General features: G+C 42.8%; 1 protein-coding gene across 4 annotated transcripts in view; it reads left to right on the top strand.

Annotated features, from left to right (window-relative positions):
• LOC147633622 (histone deacetylase 5-like) overlaps positions 1-14428 on the top strand; it is a 41495-nt gene extending 27067 nt beyond the window's left edge. For all 4 annotated transcript variants that reach the window (XM_086806765.1, XM_086806767.1, XM_086806766.1 and 1 more), the window contains 11 exons: positions 3717-3863; positions 5954-6066; positions 6223-6434; positions 8773-8837; positions 8982-9161; positions 9311-9409; positions 9495-10031; positions 10132-10325; positions 10513-10645; positions 13672-13736; positions 13832-14428. In XM_086806765.1, the coding sequence (XP_086662891.1) occupies positions 3717-3863; positions 5954-6066; positions 6223-6434; positions 8773-8837; positions 8982-9161; positions 9311-9409; positions 9495-10031; positions 10132-10325; positions 10513-10645; positions 13672-13736; positions 13832-13994 (1908 nt within the window). In that variant the 3' untranslated portion in view covers positions 13995-14428. The remainder of the gene's footprint in view (positions 1-3716; positions 3864-5953; positions 6067-6222; positions 6435-8772; positions 8838-8981; positions 9162-9310; positions 9410-9494; positions 10032-10131; positions 10326-10512; positions 10646-13671; positions 13737-13831) is intronic.
• Positions 14429-16258: the final 1830 nt, after the last annotated feature.

Here is a 16258-nt window from a genome sequence, read left to right as displayed (position 1 = left end):
TCACCAACTTTCTTCTTTACCTCATCTCGTTCCTTTTGCACATCTACTTCAAAGTTTGCGGGTAGAAACTTTTTGTTGAACATAACCTTGAAGTTGTTCCACGTCTTTGGCTCGGTCCCATCTTGTACCACCTTTAGCCACCAATTCAAGGCGACTTTCTTCAAATGCATGCGTACCTTGTGAAACTTTGACTTTTCGGAGCAGTCGTCACCTCCAAAAGCAGCATCATGTTTAACAAAAGATAATGTTTTTTGTGTATCCCGCTTTCCATGAAAAGCATCAAACTTGACACTTTGCTCTCTTGGCTTGAAGTCCATCTTGCCGGTTGATGAAGGCTTCTTTTCCTTCCTTTCCTTTACTTGTCCCGAAGAAGTTGCATTTGAGAGAGCAGGCCTAGGGATAGCCTCCTTGTTTCCTCCAAGGCTGAGTAGCTCTAGATTCTTTTGCAATAGTGACTCCTTCGGCCCGAAGATAAGCTTTTAGTAGCTTCTACTCCTTTGGCTTCGGTGGCTTAATCCTTGATGAAATCTTCAAACATCCGAGCCCTTCTTTGGTCCTGTTCCTTCTTGGCTCTCCAAGCTAGGAATTCTTCATCTTGGAGAAACTCTCTAAACTGTTGAAAATCTCAGTACTCTGCCGATGTCATGGCTGCTGTCTCATGAGAAATAAACTGTCGGCCTTTCCCATCTTGAAGTCCTCTATTGGCCTCATAGTTGTTCCCTTCATTAGGCCCTTGGTCTCCCTCTGCTCTCAACATGGCTCTGTCACCCCAAGAAAGTTTCTTCAAGAGAAATCTTGCTCTGATACCACTATCATCCCAACAGGGTGTACCGTGACAGACTCAACCACGTGTCCAAGAGATAAAGATATAGAGAGAGAGGGGCGAGAGAGAGAGAAGGGAATAGCGATCTTGCAGAGTACACCATAGTGAGCGGGGAGCAAGTCCCGCCCCCTTTCAGGAATTTATTCAGGAACAATCCACGGGCACGCTAGCCAGGATCAATACAATCAATGAATACAAAACAAACAGATATGCCGATGTAGGATATCCAAGTCGATGTCGATGTCGAGTCATGAGATCTCTAATGCCGAGCACACTACGGGGATGACCCACAAGTATCTCTCACCGAGCTAGTACCAGATCCAATATCCAAATCCAAACCCAATGTGAATCCAAGTCCAATGAATCCAAATCCAAATCCAAGTCCAAGTCCAAGTTCAAAGTTTGAATCATCTCCCAAACCTCAAAGATGTCCAAGTGAACTCAATACCCAATCTTGAAGAAAATCCTCGGGAAGCTTCTCGAAAAAGCAAACACCAAGGTGGCAGCACTGGTGGCTATGGGTGGCGGGCAGCTTTGCACAGGTGGCGGCGCACAGAGGCGCGGCGACGGTGGTCGGGCTGAGTTGGGTGGCGGTGGCGGCGGCGGTTGGGCTAAGCTGGGCGGAGGTGGCGCAAGGAGGTGAAGCCGGTGGTGACGTAGATGATGAAGATGATGAACTCCACACTTTATGCACTTGATGCCAGGAGAGAGTGTCTTTTTATACTTGGGGAGGGCCTCGTTTTTTTGCCAAAAAGCTCTAAGCAAGCTTTGCTTTTGCCTTTTGTTTTTTTTATTAAAATTTTAATAATAATAAACTATTGCTCATCTTTGCCAAAGTTCTTGATTTATGCTTTTCTTAACTTCAAGGCCTTGCTTTTTGTCCTTAGAGCTGCTTTTTGGAAAAGTGGCTTTTAGGTTTTTGATTCAGCTTAGTCTCCTCTTTCCCATGGTGTCCTTGACTCATGGTCAACTCTGTTTGACTTTTATTTTTTCCATGCTTTTGACCAACTTCATGAACCTTGTTTCCATGCTTTCATCAATTTGTCCATGTGTCTGGGCATGAGTTTCATTATGTGAAAAAGAACTAGGAGGGCCAAATAGTTACAAGTGGCACATGTGGAACAAGGTCAAGTGAATGCTATGGATGCCAATGAGGGTGTTTTAAATGTGTCCAATGTTCATTTGAGCAATGAAATGCAATATGTTGCAATGATGGATAATTTCTTAAACTCTCAAAAGACTATGATGGAGAGCTTCCAACTCAATCAAAAAGAGATGCTTCTGGAGATTAAGGATGAATTCTCTTCACTTGGGGACAAGATTGAGAGGAGCACTCATGTGGAAGACAGGAAGAAATCATTGGTGGGTCTTCAAAACAATCAAAAGATAACTTGAAGTAAACCGATACCACCGTGCTTATGGGTGATGATGTGGAGGACGTAACTTGAAGTAAACTGATGCAGGTAATGATTCTCTGCTCCCTTTTGCTGGTCATGATGCTCTCTGTAGACCGACGTGAAGCCTGGCGCAGTCAGCTGTGGAGAGGACCCACCAGGTGGAGAGGTGTTAGTCAGGAAGGTTGAAGGAGTAGCGGCGGCAAAGAACTATGCATGCAACGCGACGGCATGTCGGCAGTGTACATGTGTACACGCAGGGCGGCAACGAAGTCGATGGCAAATAAACCTTTTAATTAAGGCTTAGGTAAGCCTTATAAGGTTTTAATGAACCGTATTGTAGGGAGCGCCGCACATCGAGATGGTCGTAGGCGAAGTTAACGGGAGAAGCTCACGCACAGAGAGGACAGATGTCACAGGAGAAGCTCACAGTAGGGTGACGACCCTGTAGAAAGGGAAAAGAGAGAAAAAAATGGTGAAAGAAAAGGGAGCAGAGCACTCAGGTGTGTCTGATGAGCAGAAGGTGCAGTCAGTTGTTGACAGGATAGGTAGGCTCTGATACCATGTTGGTAATCAGGGTTAGCACAAGTGCGAGCTATGGAGGTTCAAAGAAGGCCATGGCTATTGTGTGCAGGCAGACTCAAAGTACTTTCATTGATGTTGTGAATGAAGTACACTAAGTACATGCTTAAAGCTTTTATAGGTAGCAAACCTTATCTTTTGATACAACACACAAATAGATGCTTGACACATGGACACACTTATCTTATCCAAGTATAAGAGGTATTCACACCTAGACTGGTGTTCACACACATATACATATGAATAAGGTCACGCGCACACATAGGGTGGACACACACACATATAAGGTGAACACACACAAGAGGATGGACACACACACATATAAGGTGGAACACACATACATACGTACCCTTTGGGGGCAGTACACACATGAACACGCAGGTACACACGTGAAGACATGAAGACGGGTACACACGGTGAATGATACACAGGAGACTCCGAAATACGCAACATTCTTGGCCGCCGTCCTGTTGCACAAGCCTGTGAGCTAAAGACAACATTGGGGTGTAAAAGGCCCACACTGGTACATCTCTCTCTCTTTGGCACAGCTAGTGGAGCTTTTGAGGCCATGACTAGTCCTAAACCAGGTTGGCCAGCTGATCAGCCCTCCTCCACCTATACCTGTGCAAGCAGTCCCTTCAGGCAGCTGATTTGCAGCCCGTCTTCCAGATGTCTAAACGCAGGCCGCAAGGGTCCATGACGGGCGCCTTCAGTGGGTATTGGGACTTAACATTGTGTACTGAGCAGTTCTCTCTTCCTTCTCTCTTGCATTTTAACGTGGAAGTGATTCTAATCTGCAAACTAACAAGCAGCTCTTTGAAGCTCTCCGCATGTTACAATATGTATGCATGTATTTTGCAAAAACCATTTCTTGGTCTTTCTAAGTTTTTTTTCCCCGATTTTCTGGTTATTTTCAGCTATGTGTAGCTGTTGCAAAAGGTGACCTTGTATCTGGAGCAGCTGTTGTGCGGCCACCAGGACACCATGCGGAGGCTGATGCAGCTATGGGGTTTTGTTTATTCAACAATGTGGCTATAGCTGCCCATGTTCTTGTGCATGAGAAGGTGTGTTTATGAAGTCACTGTTATGCTTTGTCTGATCCACAATGAGAAAGAAAGTTGCTTCCTGTCTTAGAACTTGAAAGTTATGGCCTTATGGCCATGATTTTTTTACAAAGGTGTCTCCCAGATAAGAACTGTAGGTGTGCTTGTTTGTTTTTCCTTTAGCATGTAAACATCTCCCAGATGGTTAATATGAAGAATAATGCTTCACATTCTACCCTAATTGCACATTCCTATGTTAATCTATTCTTGTTTTTGTACCTTGATTTTTTGGTTCTTTACTTGGAACAATCACCCTCCTCGATTCTTTCACTAGTAGCTGCTTGATGTGTCTAGCATGGATTTTCCAGTGCAATGTGGTGTCTCTATTTTCTTTAAGACATGTGCATGGGAACGACTTGTCTTCATAGGCAATTATAACACCATATTTGCATGTGTGTGCATGCATGCTCAAATGTGAGTAAAAGGCAAGTGGCTGGCAAAAACGAGATATATAGGACCCCATATTGGTATAGAACTACAGTCAAATAGAGTGCCATCTATTGTGCTTCAGATATGGTTGATACTTAGCTTCCGAGGCTGTGGCGGATTTACAAAGAGTGTCTCTTCAATGACTAACAACTGAGTGGGTAATGAGCTCTATATCATTTTTTCATGACACGGTCAGAAATGTTCTCTCTTCTACCCCAAAAAAGACATTAAAATCAATAGGCAGAGCTCCAGCATGTCTCATGCTCCATCTGAAGTGTGGTCATTTATGGTTGGAATTAGTAACACTAATGATCTTGGCTTTTGTTGTCTCGAGCCAACTCAAGCATTTGATTCATACCTTCAAGAAAGTCTTTAGATGCTGGTATCTTTTCCTTCTCAAACCCTACTGCTACCGGGGCACTATGCTGAAATCCATGTGTCATAATAGATGGACCAAAGCTTGTAGGTAAATGTTTGGCACTATGTACGCAAACTCCAATATCATGAAATTCTCTTCCAATTAGTCTGCCTGTTATTCCCATCCCATGCCCGCTAAACATACTAATTTGATTGACCTCATCCATCAACAATGCTCCTCAGTAACCTCGTATCCAACATGTCAAAGACAACCCTCCAAAAGGGAAAGTTAAATCCTTCCTCGTCGTCACTCACAATATTGTCTAGTAGTTTATAATATCTAAATAGATTCTCCACAAATAGCCTCAATATTCTTCATGTTGGAGTATAACGAGCCTTTGCCAAATGGATTGACCGCTGCTGTGCCCCCTTTTCATCTTTGTTAGTCCAATAATAAAATCCATTGAGATACTCTAAGCTCTCCCATATTCCTGAATTGTTGTGTCCTATATTACGGGATATCCTAAGGGGCGGATAGCCTGATTTCCTTGTAACCTTGTATCCAACATGTCAAAGACAGCCCATTAAAAGAGACATCTAATCTATCATCGCCATCACTCATAATATCAGTTGGTTTCCGATAATGTCTGAATAAAATTTTCACAAATCGTCTGAACATTCTTCATGCTGGAGTATAATGAGCCTTGACATGGATTGACCACTACCCATTTGAGGTTGTGTCCCCTTTACGTCGTAGGTAGTCCAACATTCAAATCCATTGAGATGTTCTTCTATATGCCTGAATTTTACATGTCCTATATTATGGGATATCCATTGAGATGTTCTTCTATATGCCTGAATTTTACATGTCCTATATTACGGGATATCCAAAGGGGCAGATAGCTAATTGATCAATCTAGATGGCTTAGCTTAAGGCTGAGTTGGCTAATGCGTTGGGAGTGCCAAGGGAGTGTAAAATATTTAATATCTGAGAGGGGGTGAAGACAATGGTTTACTCTTTTGAAGAGATGAAGGAAAAGGGGACGGAAAGATGTAAGTTTTCCTTTAAAAAGTTATGCACCTGGTCATGTATGTTACTTATTAAGAAAATAATGTGTGAACATCAACTTTGCACGATTTCTCTATCATTGTTGTGGTTGCATTTTGTTGGAAGGTTTTGTAAATTTCTTAGTTTTGGATTGTCTAGAATGAAAAAATTAAATACGATTAGCTGAATCTTGACGAAGTTGCTGCCTTGTGTTCAGCAAGATCTTGGCATTCGAAAGGTTTTGATAGTTGATTGGGATGTGCATCATGGCAACGGGACACAAAACATGTTTTGGGATGACGACCAAGTCTTATATTTCTCCATTCACAGGTAAAAGTGCTTATAAAAGCTTTCAAACTTGGAATATACTGCTCATGCACAATCTCTCATACTGGTATTGCTTTGGCACTGAGATTTGGAAGTCAATATTTTATAGCCAATGGAGTTGCGGCTTAAAAGCTTGGGATTTCTTGTGGCATGGTTTAGGTATGACGATGGAAGCTTTTATCCAATGGGCACTGAAGGCAATTTTGACAAGATTGGCAGTGGTAGCGCTGTTGGTTTTAATGTGAATGTGCCATGGCCGCATGGTGGATTTGGTGATTCTGATTATCTAGCTGTATGGGATCATGTGCTTTTGCCAATAGCAAAAGAATTCAACCCTGATATAGTCCTTATTTCGGGAGGGTTTGATTCAGGTGTATCTCCTCCCCCCTCCACCTTGTGCCATTGTACAAAAAAACTTACTTCCTGGTCTGCATGGTTATGTGGGTAGGTATAAATGTGTGCATTGCTTATTGTTGCTATTGGTATGTAAGGTTGGTCCGTTTGAGTGATCCTATGCAGACTTAGTTTGCTCTGAATGTGCTTTGAGATGGCTTCATGTGTGTAGAAAATGTCCCTAAAGATGATTCATATGGATTGACTTACGGGCATAGTGACATCCTTTATCAACTATGAACATATTTGCCTTAGCTCTGATTTTTTCTTCTTCTTGTAGTTTTGATCCAGTGATTGAATCTGTACCTTTTCATTCTTTCTTGCGATAAATCTATTCATCAAGTGGAAGTTGGGATTGTGCGTGAAGCGGTCAATCACTTGACTCAGTGGAATGATTGATCTTTGAGGGATTTTGGACTTTAACATTGAAAGTGCATGAGGGGGATCTCAGGAGAATAAAAGAGGCAGTTGCTGCCTTTGAATCATGATTATTAAAAGTGAGAAAAGAGGTTGTTAGCCCCTGCTGCTAGATAGAAAATACTGAGCAGCATGGCCTTTGAAGATTTCTGTATGATGCTGACAGAGAGGCCACTGTAACATCTGCAAACTCCGTGTCCATGATTTCTTGTCCTGACCTAATAGCAAACAGAGGCCACTAATACCCGAGTCCATTGCTCTCGAAAAATAGCACATGGCCTCTTCAACAAAGATGTATAAAATGTGTGCAAGTGGGCAACCAAATGCATTAGCAAGAGACTCTGCTCTATGCCTATGACTGAGATCATGGGAAGCCTGTCTCTCTTTAATTCTCCAAGTGACCTCATCCTCTTACCCTTGAAGGTGAAGGTGAAGCAAGAGAACCGCCGGAAAGTGGTATGAAGTGGTGCAGTGCCAACAGTACCTTACCTTTGATGATTGGTTCAGGCATTATGATTCAGGCTTCTGTTAAGTGGATCCTTGCTCAAGATGGTGACCTTTGTGTTGGGCTTATCAACTTGTATGTCCTGATCTAGAGTTGTTTCACACATCAACTGCCACCACGTGAGAGGAGGGCATAAAAGTTGATAACCAAAGGTCATACAAGTTTACCAAAGGTCGGGGGGGTAGCGAGATTTAAATATGTTGTGGCTCATTTGGTACCAATAGACTTGCCATTGCACGGGGCTTTTAATGTGTGTGGGATGATCTAGGGAAGGAGAAAGAGGAAGGGCGAAGGGTGTGCTGATTTGAGTGGGATGCTGTGGTAGAATGGGCTGCAAGGAGTTGCACGGTGAAGAGTATAGTTAGGATGGCCACATCATCAATGCGGACGCACCTGATTTGGTCCAGCTCTAGTACCTCCTTGCTGGGGCCACATGTTTCTGAATTCTTGGGGCTTTTTGCAAACCTGTTGTATTCCTCCGATTGTAACCTCAACATGGGGTGGGCCAGCTAGTGGGTCCCCATGTTGGCAGTGGCTCTTAAGTTGAATCTGCTTCCATCTCTCCTTTTCCTGCAGTGTGAGCTCCTTATAGATCTCTGCCCCTTGTTTGTGGATTGGTTGAGAGAAGCTGTGGTTTGCTGAAGGTTGAGGAGCTGTGGAGTGTGGGGGGGTGGTGTGGCGTTGCACTAAACACCCAGATGCATAATAACTTTGGAAGGCTAAAAATCTGTGGAAAAAGTAGTAGTAGTTTAGTTAATGTTAGACAATCTGTGATAGGAGGCCCTAGGATCTTGACATGTTGAGGCAAGTAGAGGGATGCCAGGGCTGCAATCTGAAACGGTGAGGAATGAGGTCATAGTAAATGTTAGGAAGCCTTGCAAAGCTGACAATGAAAAGGAAGCCTGTGTGAGAGTCTAGAGAGCACAATGGTGTTTTTGAGAAGAAAAATAGCAGGACTTCTCTATAAATGCACTTACTTGATTACATGCCTTTTTGACTCAGATAATTCTAGTTTAAACAATGTTTGTGCCACATTTGGTTGCACTTGATGATTGAGGTGAATGCTGCTTTTCTTTCTGATGACACCGGACGGGATGCTTTTCAATTTTTGCCGACTAGTGCTTGAGTTGCATTTGAATATTTCCACAACTGGTGTATGACAAGCAGCAGCCAGCTGTTCCCAGACATGGATCAGGCTTGGCTCTCGTTATGCCCATTCAGCCGGCTGCAGGCCGTACCCTAGCTCATTATGCTTCTTGATGATTTTGTGTTGCCAATGAATCAATGACAACGCCAATGAATCAATGACAACTGTTGGTCATGTGCTGGAAAATATATTTTACATTTTTTTTGGAAGATAATGGTTTCCATCACTGATATTCGTTCTGTTACAGCGGAAGGGGACCCCTTAGGTGGCTGCCGTTTGACACCGTTTGGTTATTCAGAGATGACACGGAAGGTGAGAGAACAATCACACCTCCTGACTGCCCTCCCCACTCACTCCTACAAGCTCTCTTCACACCTTTCACCATGATAGTGAACTTAACATAACACATGCTTTTCAAATGTTTTGATTATATGTTGTTTGGTCTTTCAAACACAGCTGATGGATGTAGCCAAAGGACGACTTGTCCTTGTTTTGGAAGGAGGTTACAATCTCAAATCGATTGCTGAATCCTACTTGTCGTGCCTTCAAATCTTGCTCGGAGACTCACCATTTCGTAAAGCTTCTCTGATCCCAAAGACAAGGCCATTGTCGAGTACATGGACTCTTCTTCACAAGGTGAGATGCTGACAGTAAAGATGCTTTGTTGATGATGTAGATGGGACTAATCATAAGAATCAAAAGGATTTAGGTATGAAAACTCTCTTTGGTGTTCATGATCCTGTCCATGCATTGTAGCGTCTGGACTAACTTGCATTATATTGAAGGTTCGAGAGGTGCTTCAAAAGTTCTGGCCTGTCTTGCATGAGCTATCCAGTTCTTTTCAAAAGGAGGTGGATGAGGACATTTTAGTTCCAATCAAAGAGGCAAGTGCACATTGATAAATTTCCTTTTCTTTTTTACAGATAAAGAATCAAAGCTCTCTCAAGCTTGTGTGTTTTTTTCTTGCAGACCCTAGCTCTTTTAAACCTGAGCGATGGAGAGTCTGTTGAAGATTTGTTAGAGGCAGATAGTGATCTCCCTGAAAACAAGGATCAAATTATTCCTTTAGAACCATCTCCTCCTCCACTGGGGATGGCTCATGGATCAAGAACGCCCCCAACAAAAAAGGCTTCCCACAAGCGTACTAAATCTGAAGAAGGTGAGCTTCTTGGACAATTGATTGTACAAGCGGCTACATTGGCAACCAACATGCAAAGCAGATCTGAGACATTTGGACATGGGACTGGGGCAGAAGAAAATGGTGAAACCTGTGGTGCTGATCTCACAACTGAAGTTTTGAAAAGAGAGGGGGAAAGCATGGAATGTGGCCAGGCTTTGCAGATGACTTTTGATGAAAGCATCATGATGTCAGAGTTGCTCTCTGTGGACAGAGCAAATGAAGTTGGTAGTAGGATAATCAATGAAGAGAAAATGTATGTGTGGTATGCAAGTTATGGGTCAAACATGTGGAAGGACCGGTTTATGTGCTACCTACAAGGAGGCCAGGTATAGGAGTCAATCGAATGTCTCTGTGCATGCCATTTTACCTTGAATGGGGTTTAAAAGCATACCCCTTTCTCTCTCTTTTTTGTCCTCCTGGAATCAGGTAGAAGGTATGAGAAGAAAGTTCTTGGGCTCGAGACACAAAGCCTCTCCAAGTGCCACAAGTTGGATGCAGGTGGGGAATCAAATGTTTTTTGGGCACTCTTACACATCAACATGGGGTCATGGAGGTGTTGCTTTTCTAGAAGCTAGGCCAACCGATGGGGTTTCAACACATATTCGTATGTACAAAATCACGTAAGTTTTTGGTGTGTGTGTTAATATCTTCAATAGAGCAAGTTTCAGGGGCTTTACAGAAATAATTTGAATGTCACCTGCCCATCCCTTGTGGACGTGTGGGGGTGGGGGGGTGTTGGACGGGTTTGTTTTTTTATAGCATGTTGCAAGGCCAGAATTATGTAGCATGTTTCTTACGAAACTGCAGGGTGGACCAATTTAATGATCTTTTCATGCAAGAAAATAGCATATTGGATTATGGGAAGGACTTGATCGAGGCAAGTTTTGTACAGACTGTAGGCCAGCAACCATCATCATCCATTTCTATGACACTTATCAAGGTATGCATGAAATGGATATCGGTTATTTCTGTCTTTCAATAGCTCATGCGTGCAACTGTCAACATCAGCTTAGAATGCAAACCTTTCACTTATCTCGGTGTAACAGTGGTAGATTTGAACTTTCAATTTAACCTCTGAGGGGAATTTCTTTCGGTTGAAACTTCAAATATATAAATTCTAGAAGAAGAACTGAGAACTGCAAGGTCTCATCTGATGTTTCTTCTGAGCAATTATATGTACTTTTACCCTCTCTAATATGAGTTATTGGTGCTGCTGCCAACACTTATTTCCCCCCAACAACGAGTCCAAGTTTGTCAATATGTGCTTCCAATCTCAAGCTCTGCACTTTCACCTGGAATGGACTAAGTGATTTTTCTTTATTCCAAGATCCTTTCACCTGGAATAGACTAAGTGATTTTTCTTCTTTCCAAGCTCCAAATAAGTTATGGACTTTTTGTCTTCTTATCAACTCTTCTATTAGGTGATCAAAGGGGTTTTGCAAGATCTTTAGCCTTTTTAGAGAACTAGCATTTCATCACTTTACAAGGAGATTTTGACTTGATTATCTATATGATGGCCTAAGTTCAAAAGCCTCACATGTGTGTGCAACACAAATAATGTGATGGGATCCTAGCTTTTGTCTCAAAACATCCTTGATTTTGATACTTATTTCCCAACTGGCAGCTGTTCATAATCCCCAAAACAGCCCTATTGCCAGCATGCTGCAGCCAACATGGGTTTTTTTAAAACCATAGCTTGGAGGTTGCTTTTTGTTACCACATGTAAGTTTTCCCCATGATATCCCCATACCTTCTAGATTTTTATTATTTTTTGCACTAGTAGTAATTTGATAGCAACTCTGCAAGAAAGAGCTATAGATCATGAGGGGCTATAGACAGTTTTTTTCTTTATGTATGGAAGATATCTACCTGTTTTAGCTTTTTCTAAATGAAACTGTCTGTGCTGGCTTTTCTTGGACTTCATCTTAATTTCCTATATGGAGAGGGGGTAGATCTCATAATTCCATCGTGGTGAGCCCGTGGAGTAAGGCAATTACAGGACCATCATGGTGAGCCATGGTATGAAAGATCAATGCATCAGTGTTGTGAGCACACCTCAGAGCACCAAAGGAAATGCTGGTTGATGAACATGTGGCTCTCACTGTTGTAAGCGAAGTTGAGGTTTTGTACAATCTCTTTTTCGTGTAAGATGCTCGGAAGAGGGCTCATATCAACATTGAAAGGTGTATTTATACAACTTAAGGCTTTCTCATCAAACCTGTTCCTAAGGATGGCTAAACTTACATCTGGAATTATTCGTCGTATATGGAAAGCTACTTTGAGGATAGATGAGTGTGTCCATGGAGAAGTTCTAGATGTGCAAGCATCCGTACTTTCTGTGCTGTTGCATCCATTTGGCTTAAAGATTGCTTTGTGTGTCCAAGGTGTTAAGAACCACTCCTTGTGGGGATAGATATATAGAATCTGGATTTCTCCTTGTTTGTGCATGGTTATCTGGAGAACGATTGTGTCACTATTTGGGCATTCTCTGCATTTCCAGATGGGCTCCATAGCATGGACATGATACCTCATGGCAGGGGACTTGCCACGCCAAGGGTCATGTGGACTGGCACCTCAAGGGCCAATAGGTTGGATTTGGTAGGTTGGGGACTTTGGTTAGATTCAGAGTACGGTATTCTGGTTGGCTTGGGGACGTAATGTCTACGTCCAGATGACCGTTAGCTACAAGATAATTGAAAGGGAGATTGTCCATTACATTGTGTGGATTGCATGGCATACCTCCATGCCTAGAATTGTTTTTGTTTGAACTGTTTTACTGCTTGCAAGACCTCTGTGTAGTTTATGGGTAGGGGATGCCCTCCCATGAACCGTATGTGTGAGTTTGTATTATGACCTTGCTTGTGGGCTGTAGACAGGTGGTAGGTATGACTCTAAGCTCTTTGTTTGTTCACACAAGAGTTATGGGAGAGGGGTGGCATCGGGTAAGGTGGCCCAATGGCCACCCTCTCCTTGTATGGAAAGACCTCTCTCTCTCTCTCTCTCTAAATTGGCTCATTTTAGAAGAGGTGGTAGAAGACAAAATTCAACAAAACCAGTCTATACACATGCTTTTCTTGCTCCTACAACCTTTGATACAGCCAGCACATGATTACACATTGTTGTCTAGCCCTTGTATGTCCTTTTTGGCTGCCCTACTGAAAATGCTTTTGAGCATTTCTGTCGCTAACACTTCGACCTAGAGTTCATTGGAGCTTGCAAACTACAAATTCATTGGTAAGAGCTTCTATGAGTTCTTTTAACCTACCCTACATCTGTGTGTGACCATTAAGATCTCCTATTTCTCTGCCTGGCGCACACATGTTTGCGTATGGGATGCCAGTGGAGCATAGATGCCTGTAGCAAATCACTAGGGATTGGGGAGTGAGGTTCTTCGTGACCAAAGCTTTGGACTCAACTCCTGCTGCGACAAAACATGTTTGCAAACTGTTTTCATTGCATGAATGTCATTAGAAATCATGTGATGCCCATGAAGTTTGTTATCTTGAGGAATAATCCTTGATAATACAATCATATTACAAGGGGGTTGGCCCTTTCCATCCCTATTGCTTGTGTCATCTAAATTTCAGCATTACTATCTTGTTTGGTGTTGTGCCATTTCATCTTGTTTATTAGTATTAACAGTGTGTGACAAGATTGTGCTCAAACCTGCGTCCGAGGGTATTTCAGATTGGGAGCAGCTAATGGAAAACCTTGCCATCTATTGGCATTTGTTGTTTTCTTGTGTTGGTGGGTAGCCATGGATGTGTGCATGCTGTTGACCTTGAACATGCTTTTGGTTTTGTGATTCTGCACCTGTAAAAGTTAATGCCAAGGTATATTGATCCTTATAAAAATTAGCTAGTAGTAAACCTGTCAAGTCTGGTGAAGGCCTTGGTCGTTTTGTCTTTTGCAGTATTGATTTTTTGCCTTTCCACGTGTAACCTTGTTCGAATTCTGCCACTTCAGGACAGCTGGTATGGGACTGTTCTACACCTTGGTGAGAAGGATGGAATACCAATCCTAACTTTCACGTAAGGTCTCTCAACCTGTCATGCAAAAAAACCCGTTTCTTGGAGAATTTCAAGGGTGTTTGCCTAAATTTGTGTAAGGTTGGCTTTTATCACAGGTGCTCAGAACATGACATGGAAAAATTCAAGTCAGGTTTGCTACCATTGCATCCTCCATCAGAAGCTTACCAATGGGCCGTGGCCAGAGGTTTGATGGAGGATTTGGGGCTGAGCAAAGAGGAAGCTTTATTCTATGTGTCATCAAAAGTGAGAAGCTTGTAATTTTATATTAATTCGCATGCAAGCACTCAACTCTCGGTTGATTGCAACAAAAGCAAGGCACATCTTATTTACTTCATAGAGTCCAGATTCTATGTCAAGATAGAGAGGCACAATGCTGTCAGTGGCAGCCGGCTCTACAAAGGAATTTACAAATGAGAAGAAGGATCAAATGCATTGCCCTTCTTATTTGATTGCTTATACAAGGCCTTGTGTAGTTGTCTGTTGAATGTAACTGGAACGGCTATTGGATATTATGCTGATATGACTATTACCATGTAATTGTGTGGACCTCAAGCTGATGAGCTCCCCTGCAGACCAAAAAATGGGGGTCATTTGGATAGTAAAGAGAATAACATTGGATATTGGTAGAAGCAGGAGTTTGCTGTCATGTGTGGTCTTGATAGGGGGATTAATCCACTATTTATCTTCTTGTTTGTGCTTCTGAGGTCAGTCTAGTCTGTGAAGGCTTATGTGTGAGCATGGTGGGCTGAGTTCGGGAATCACACTCTCAAGTGGAGATCTTCCATTCCTTTAAACTAGCATCCAACAACCTTGTCCCATGAGACCATAAATAAAGCAGACTAGGTGCGGTCACAGATTAAATCAAAGAAACGCTTTCTGAGTGATGACCTTAGTTTTTTCTTAAAAGGTATCATCCTAATAAGGAGCTCCTTTGTCATGTCTCTTTGAGTCATGCTACTATTAAAAAGGATTAAGAAGTTTGATGATTTTCTTATCAATGCCTTCCATCAAATGACAAGGGTTGCTACAGTTATGTATCAAGTGACGAGCTGAGAAGGGTTCCTACCGTATATGATTGTATTAACTTATCAAGATCATCATATAACACATTTATATAATTCATATATATAAATATATGCGCGTACCTTAGCTCTATTTACACACACAAACTAGTTGATAAAAATCGTATTATATATTAAAAATTTCAAACACGCGCGCACACAAATATATTAATCTCCGTTGCCATGCTGTCTTGCTATTCAATATTTTTTCCTCAATGATAGTACCTGTCTATACTATATGTACATGCCTCTTGAATGTTTATTGATTGTAGATAGGGTCCGCCCAATCTCAAACATATGGCCGGCAACAATCTTGTCGCCTTGATGCTTGGATTATTGCTCAAGCTACATGTAACCTTACATCCTTATCTCATCTCGAGCAGTCCATGTGCATGGGTCTCGGTTCCTTCCAGGTATCGCGATGACCGCTCCTCTACAGCACGGACGTGGTGCCAGCTGATAGAGCAAAGCTGGCCGCGTTCGCTCTCAAGCTAACACGTGATGGCTGTCGGCTTCTTGCACTCTAAACCACCTAGTTGCGCTCTATACCACCCTACACTATCTATTGAGCACATGGCGGGTCGACCCCCTTCTCGCAGTCTCGACCCACATAAGACTTCGTGAGTCAGTCTCTCACCTGGATGGAACGCCATATGTATATAGCTCCACTTGGGTGCACAGGAGGATGCATCTCAGCCGTTAAAACATATCAGTTTTCAGAAGATAGGGAGACTGGTGTTACCATCAAGTAAATAACCATTCGCATATTTTATCATTTTTGCCATCAACACTAAGTACAATAATAATTAATCTGAGTTGACAAAGTTTTTACACAGGTTTTTCATAGGTTGACTTTTGTCCCTTTCAAGTTTCCTGCTTCCAACAACCTTGAAATTGCCTTCCATTCCCCCAAAAAATGGCTCGTCCCTAACAAGCGAGGCTCACCATTTTGTGGCAGAGAATGGTATGTATCTATACAGGATTAAGGGAGAGTGGCCCTCCCTCCACGTGGGCAAAGGAGGGGGGCCTATTTCAAAATGGCCACTTCTCCCACAAGCGTGAAGCTCACGCTTCCCGCGACGTGACGTGATGTGACACTCGCCTACTGTTCCAAGCGTTCTGCTGTTCCAAAGTCCTTTCATCACCTCCGGTTGTTCCAATCGTCTCATCACGTCCGGGTCGCGTCGAGCTCTCACAGGTATCTTCGTACTGCCATATTCTCGTTGACAACTGCATTTCACCTCCTAGGCGGTGTCCGTCCTGGTGTCAAGGGGTCCCACGGCAATGGTTGGGATTCGGCAGGAGAGGGCATCCACAACTACACCCTCCTGCTCTCATGGAAGGAGTTGAGCAGGAGGTAGGGTGCCAGACTGCATGGGGGGGAGGTCGGGGATTCCAGTGATAAGGGGATCATTTGCACCCTCTGTCTCTGTAAAGAAATGGGTGTTGCGCACCTACTGG

This window comes from Cibotium barometz, chromosome 12 (genome assembly GCF_041138505.1).
Source record: "Cibotium barometz isolate CiBa-2024 chromosome 12, ASM4113850v1, whole genome shotgun sequence".
NCBI classification, from domain to species: domain Eukaryota; kingdom Viridiplantae; phylum Streptophyta; class Polypodiopsida; order Cyatheales; family Cibotiaceae; genus Cibotium; species Cibotium barometz.
This window is presented reverse-complemented; position numbering and strand designations above follow the sequence as displayed.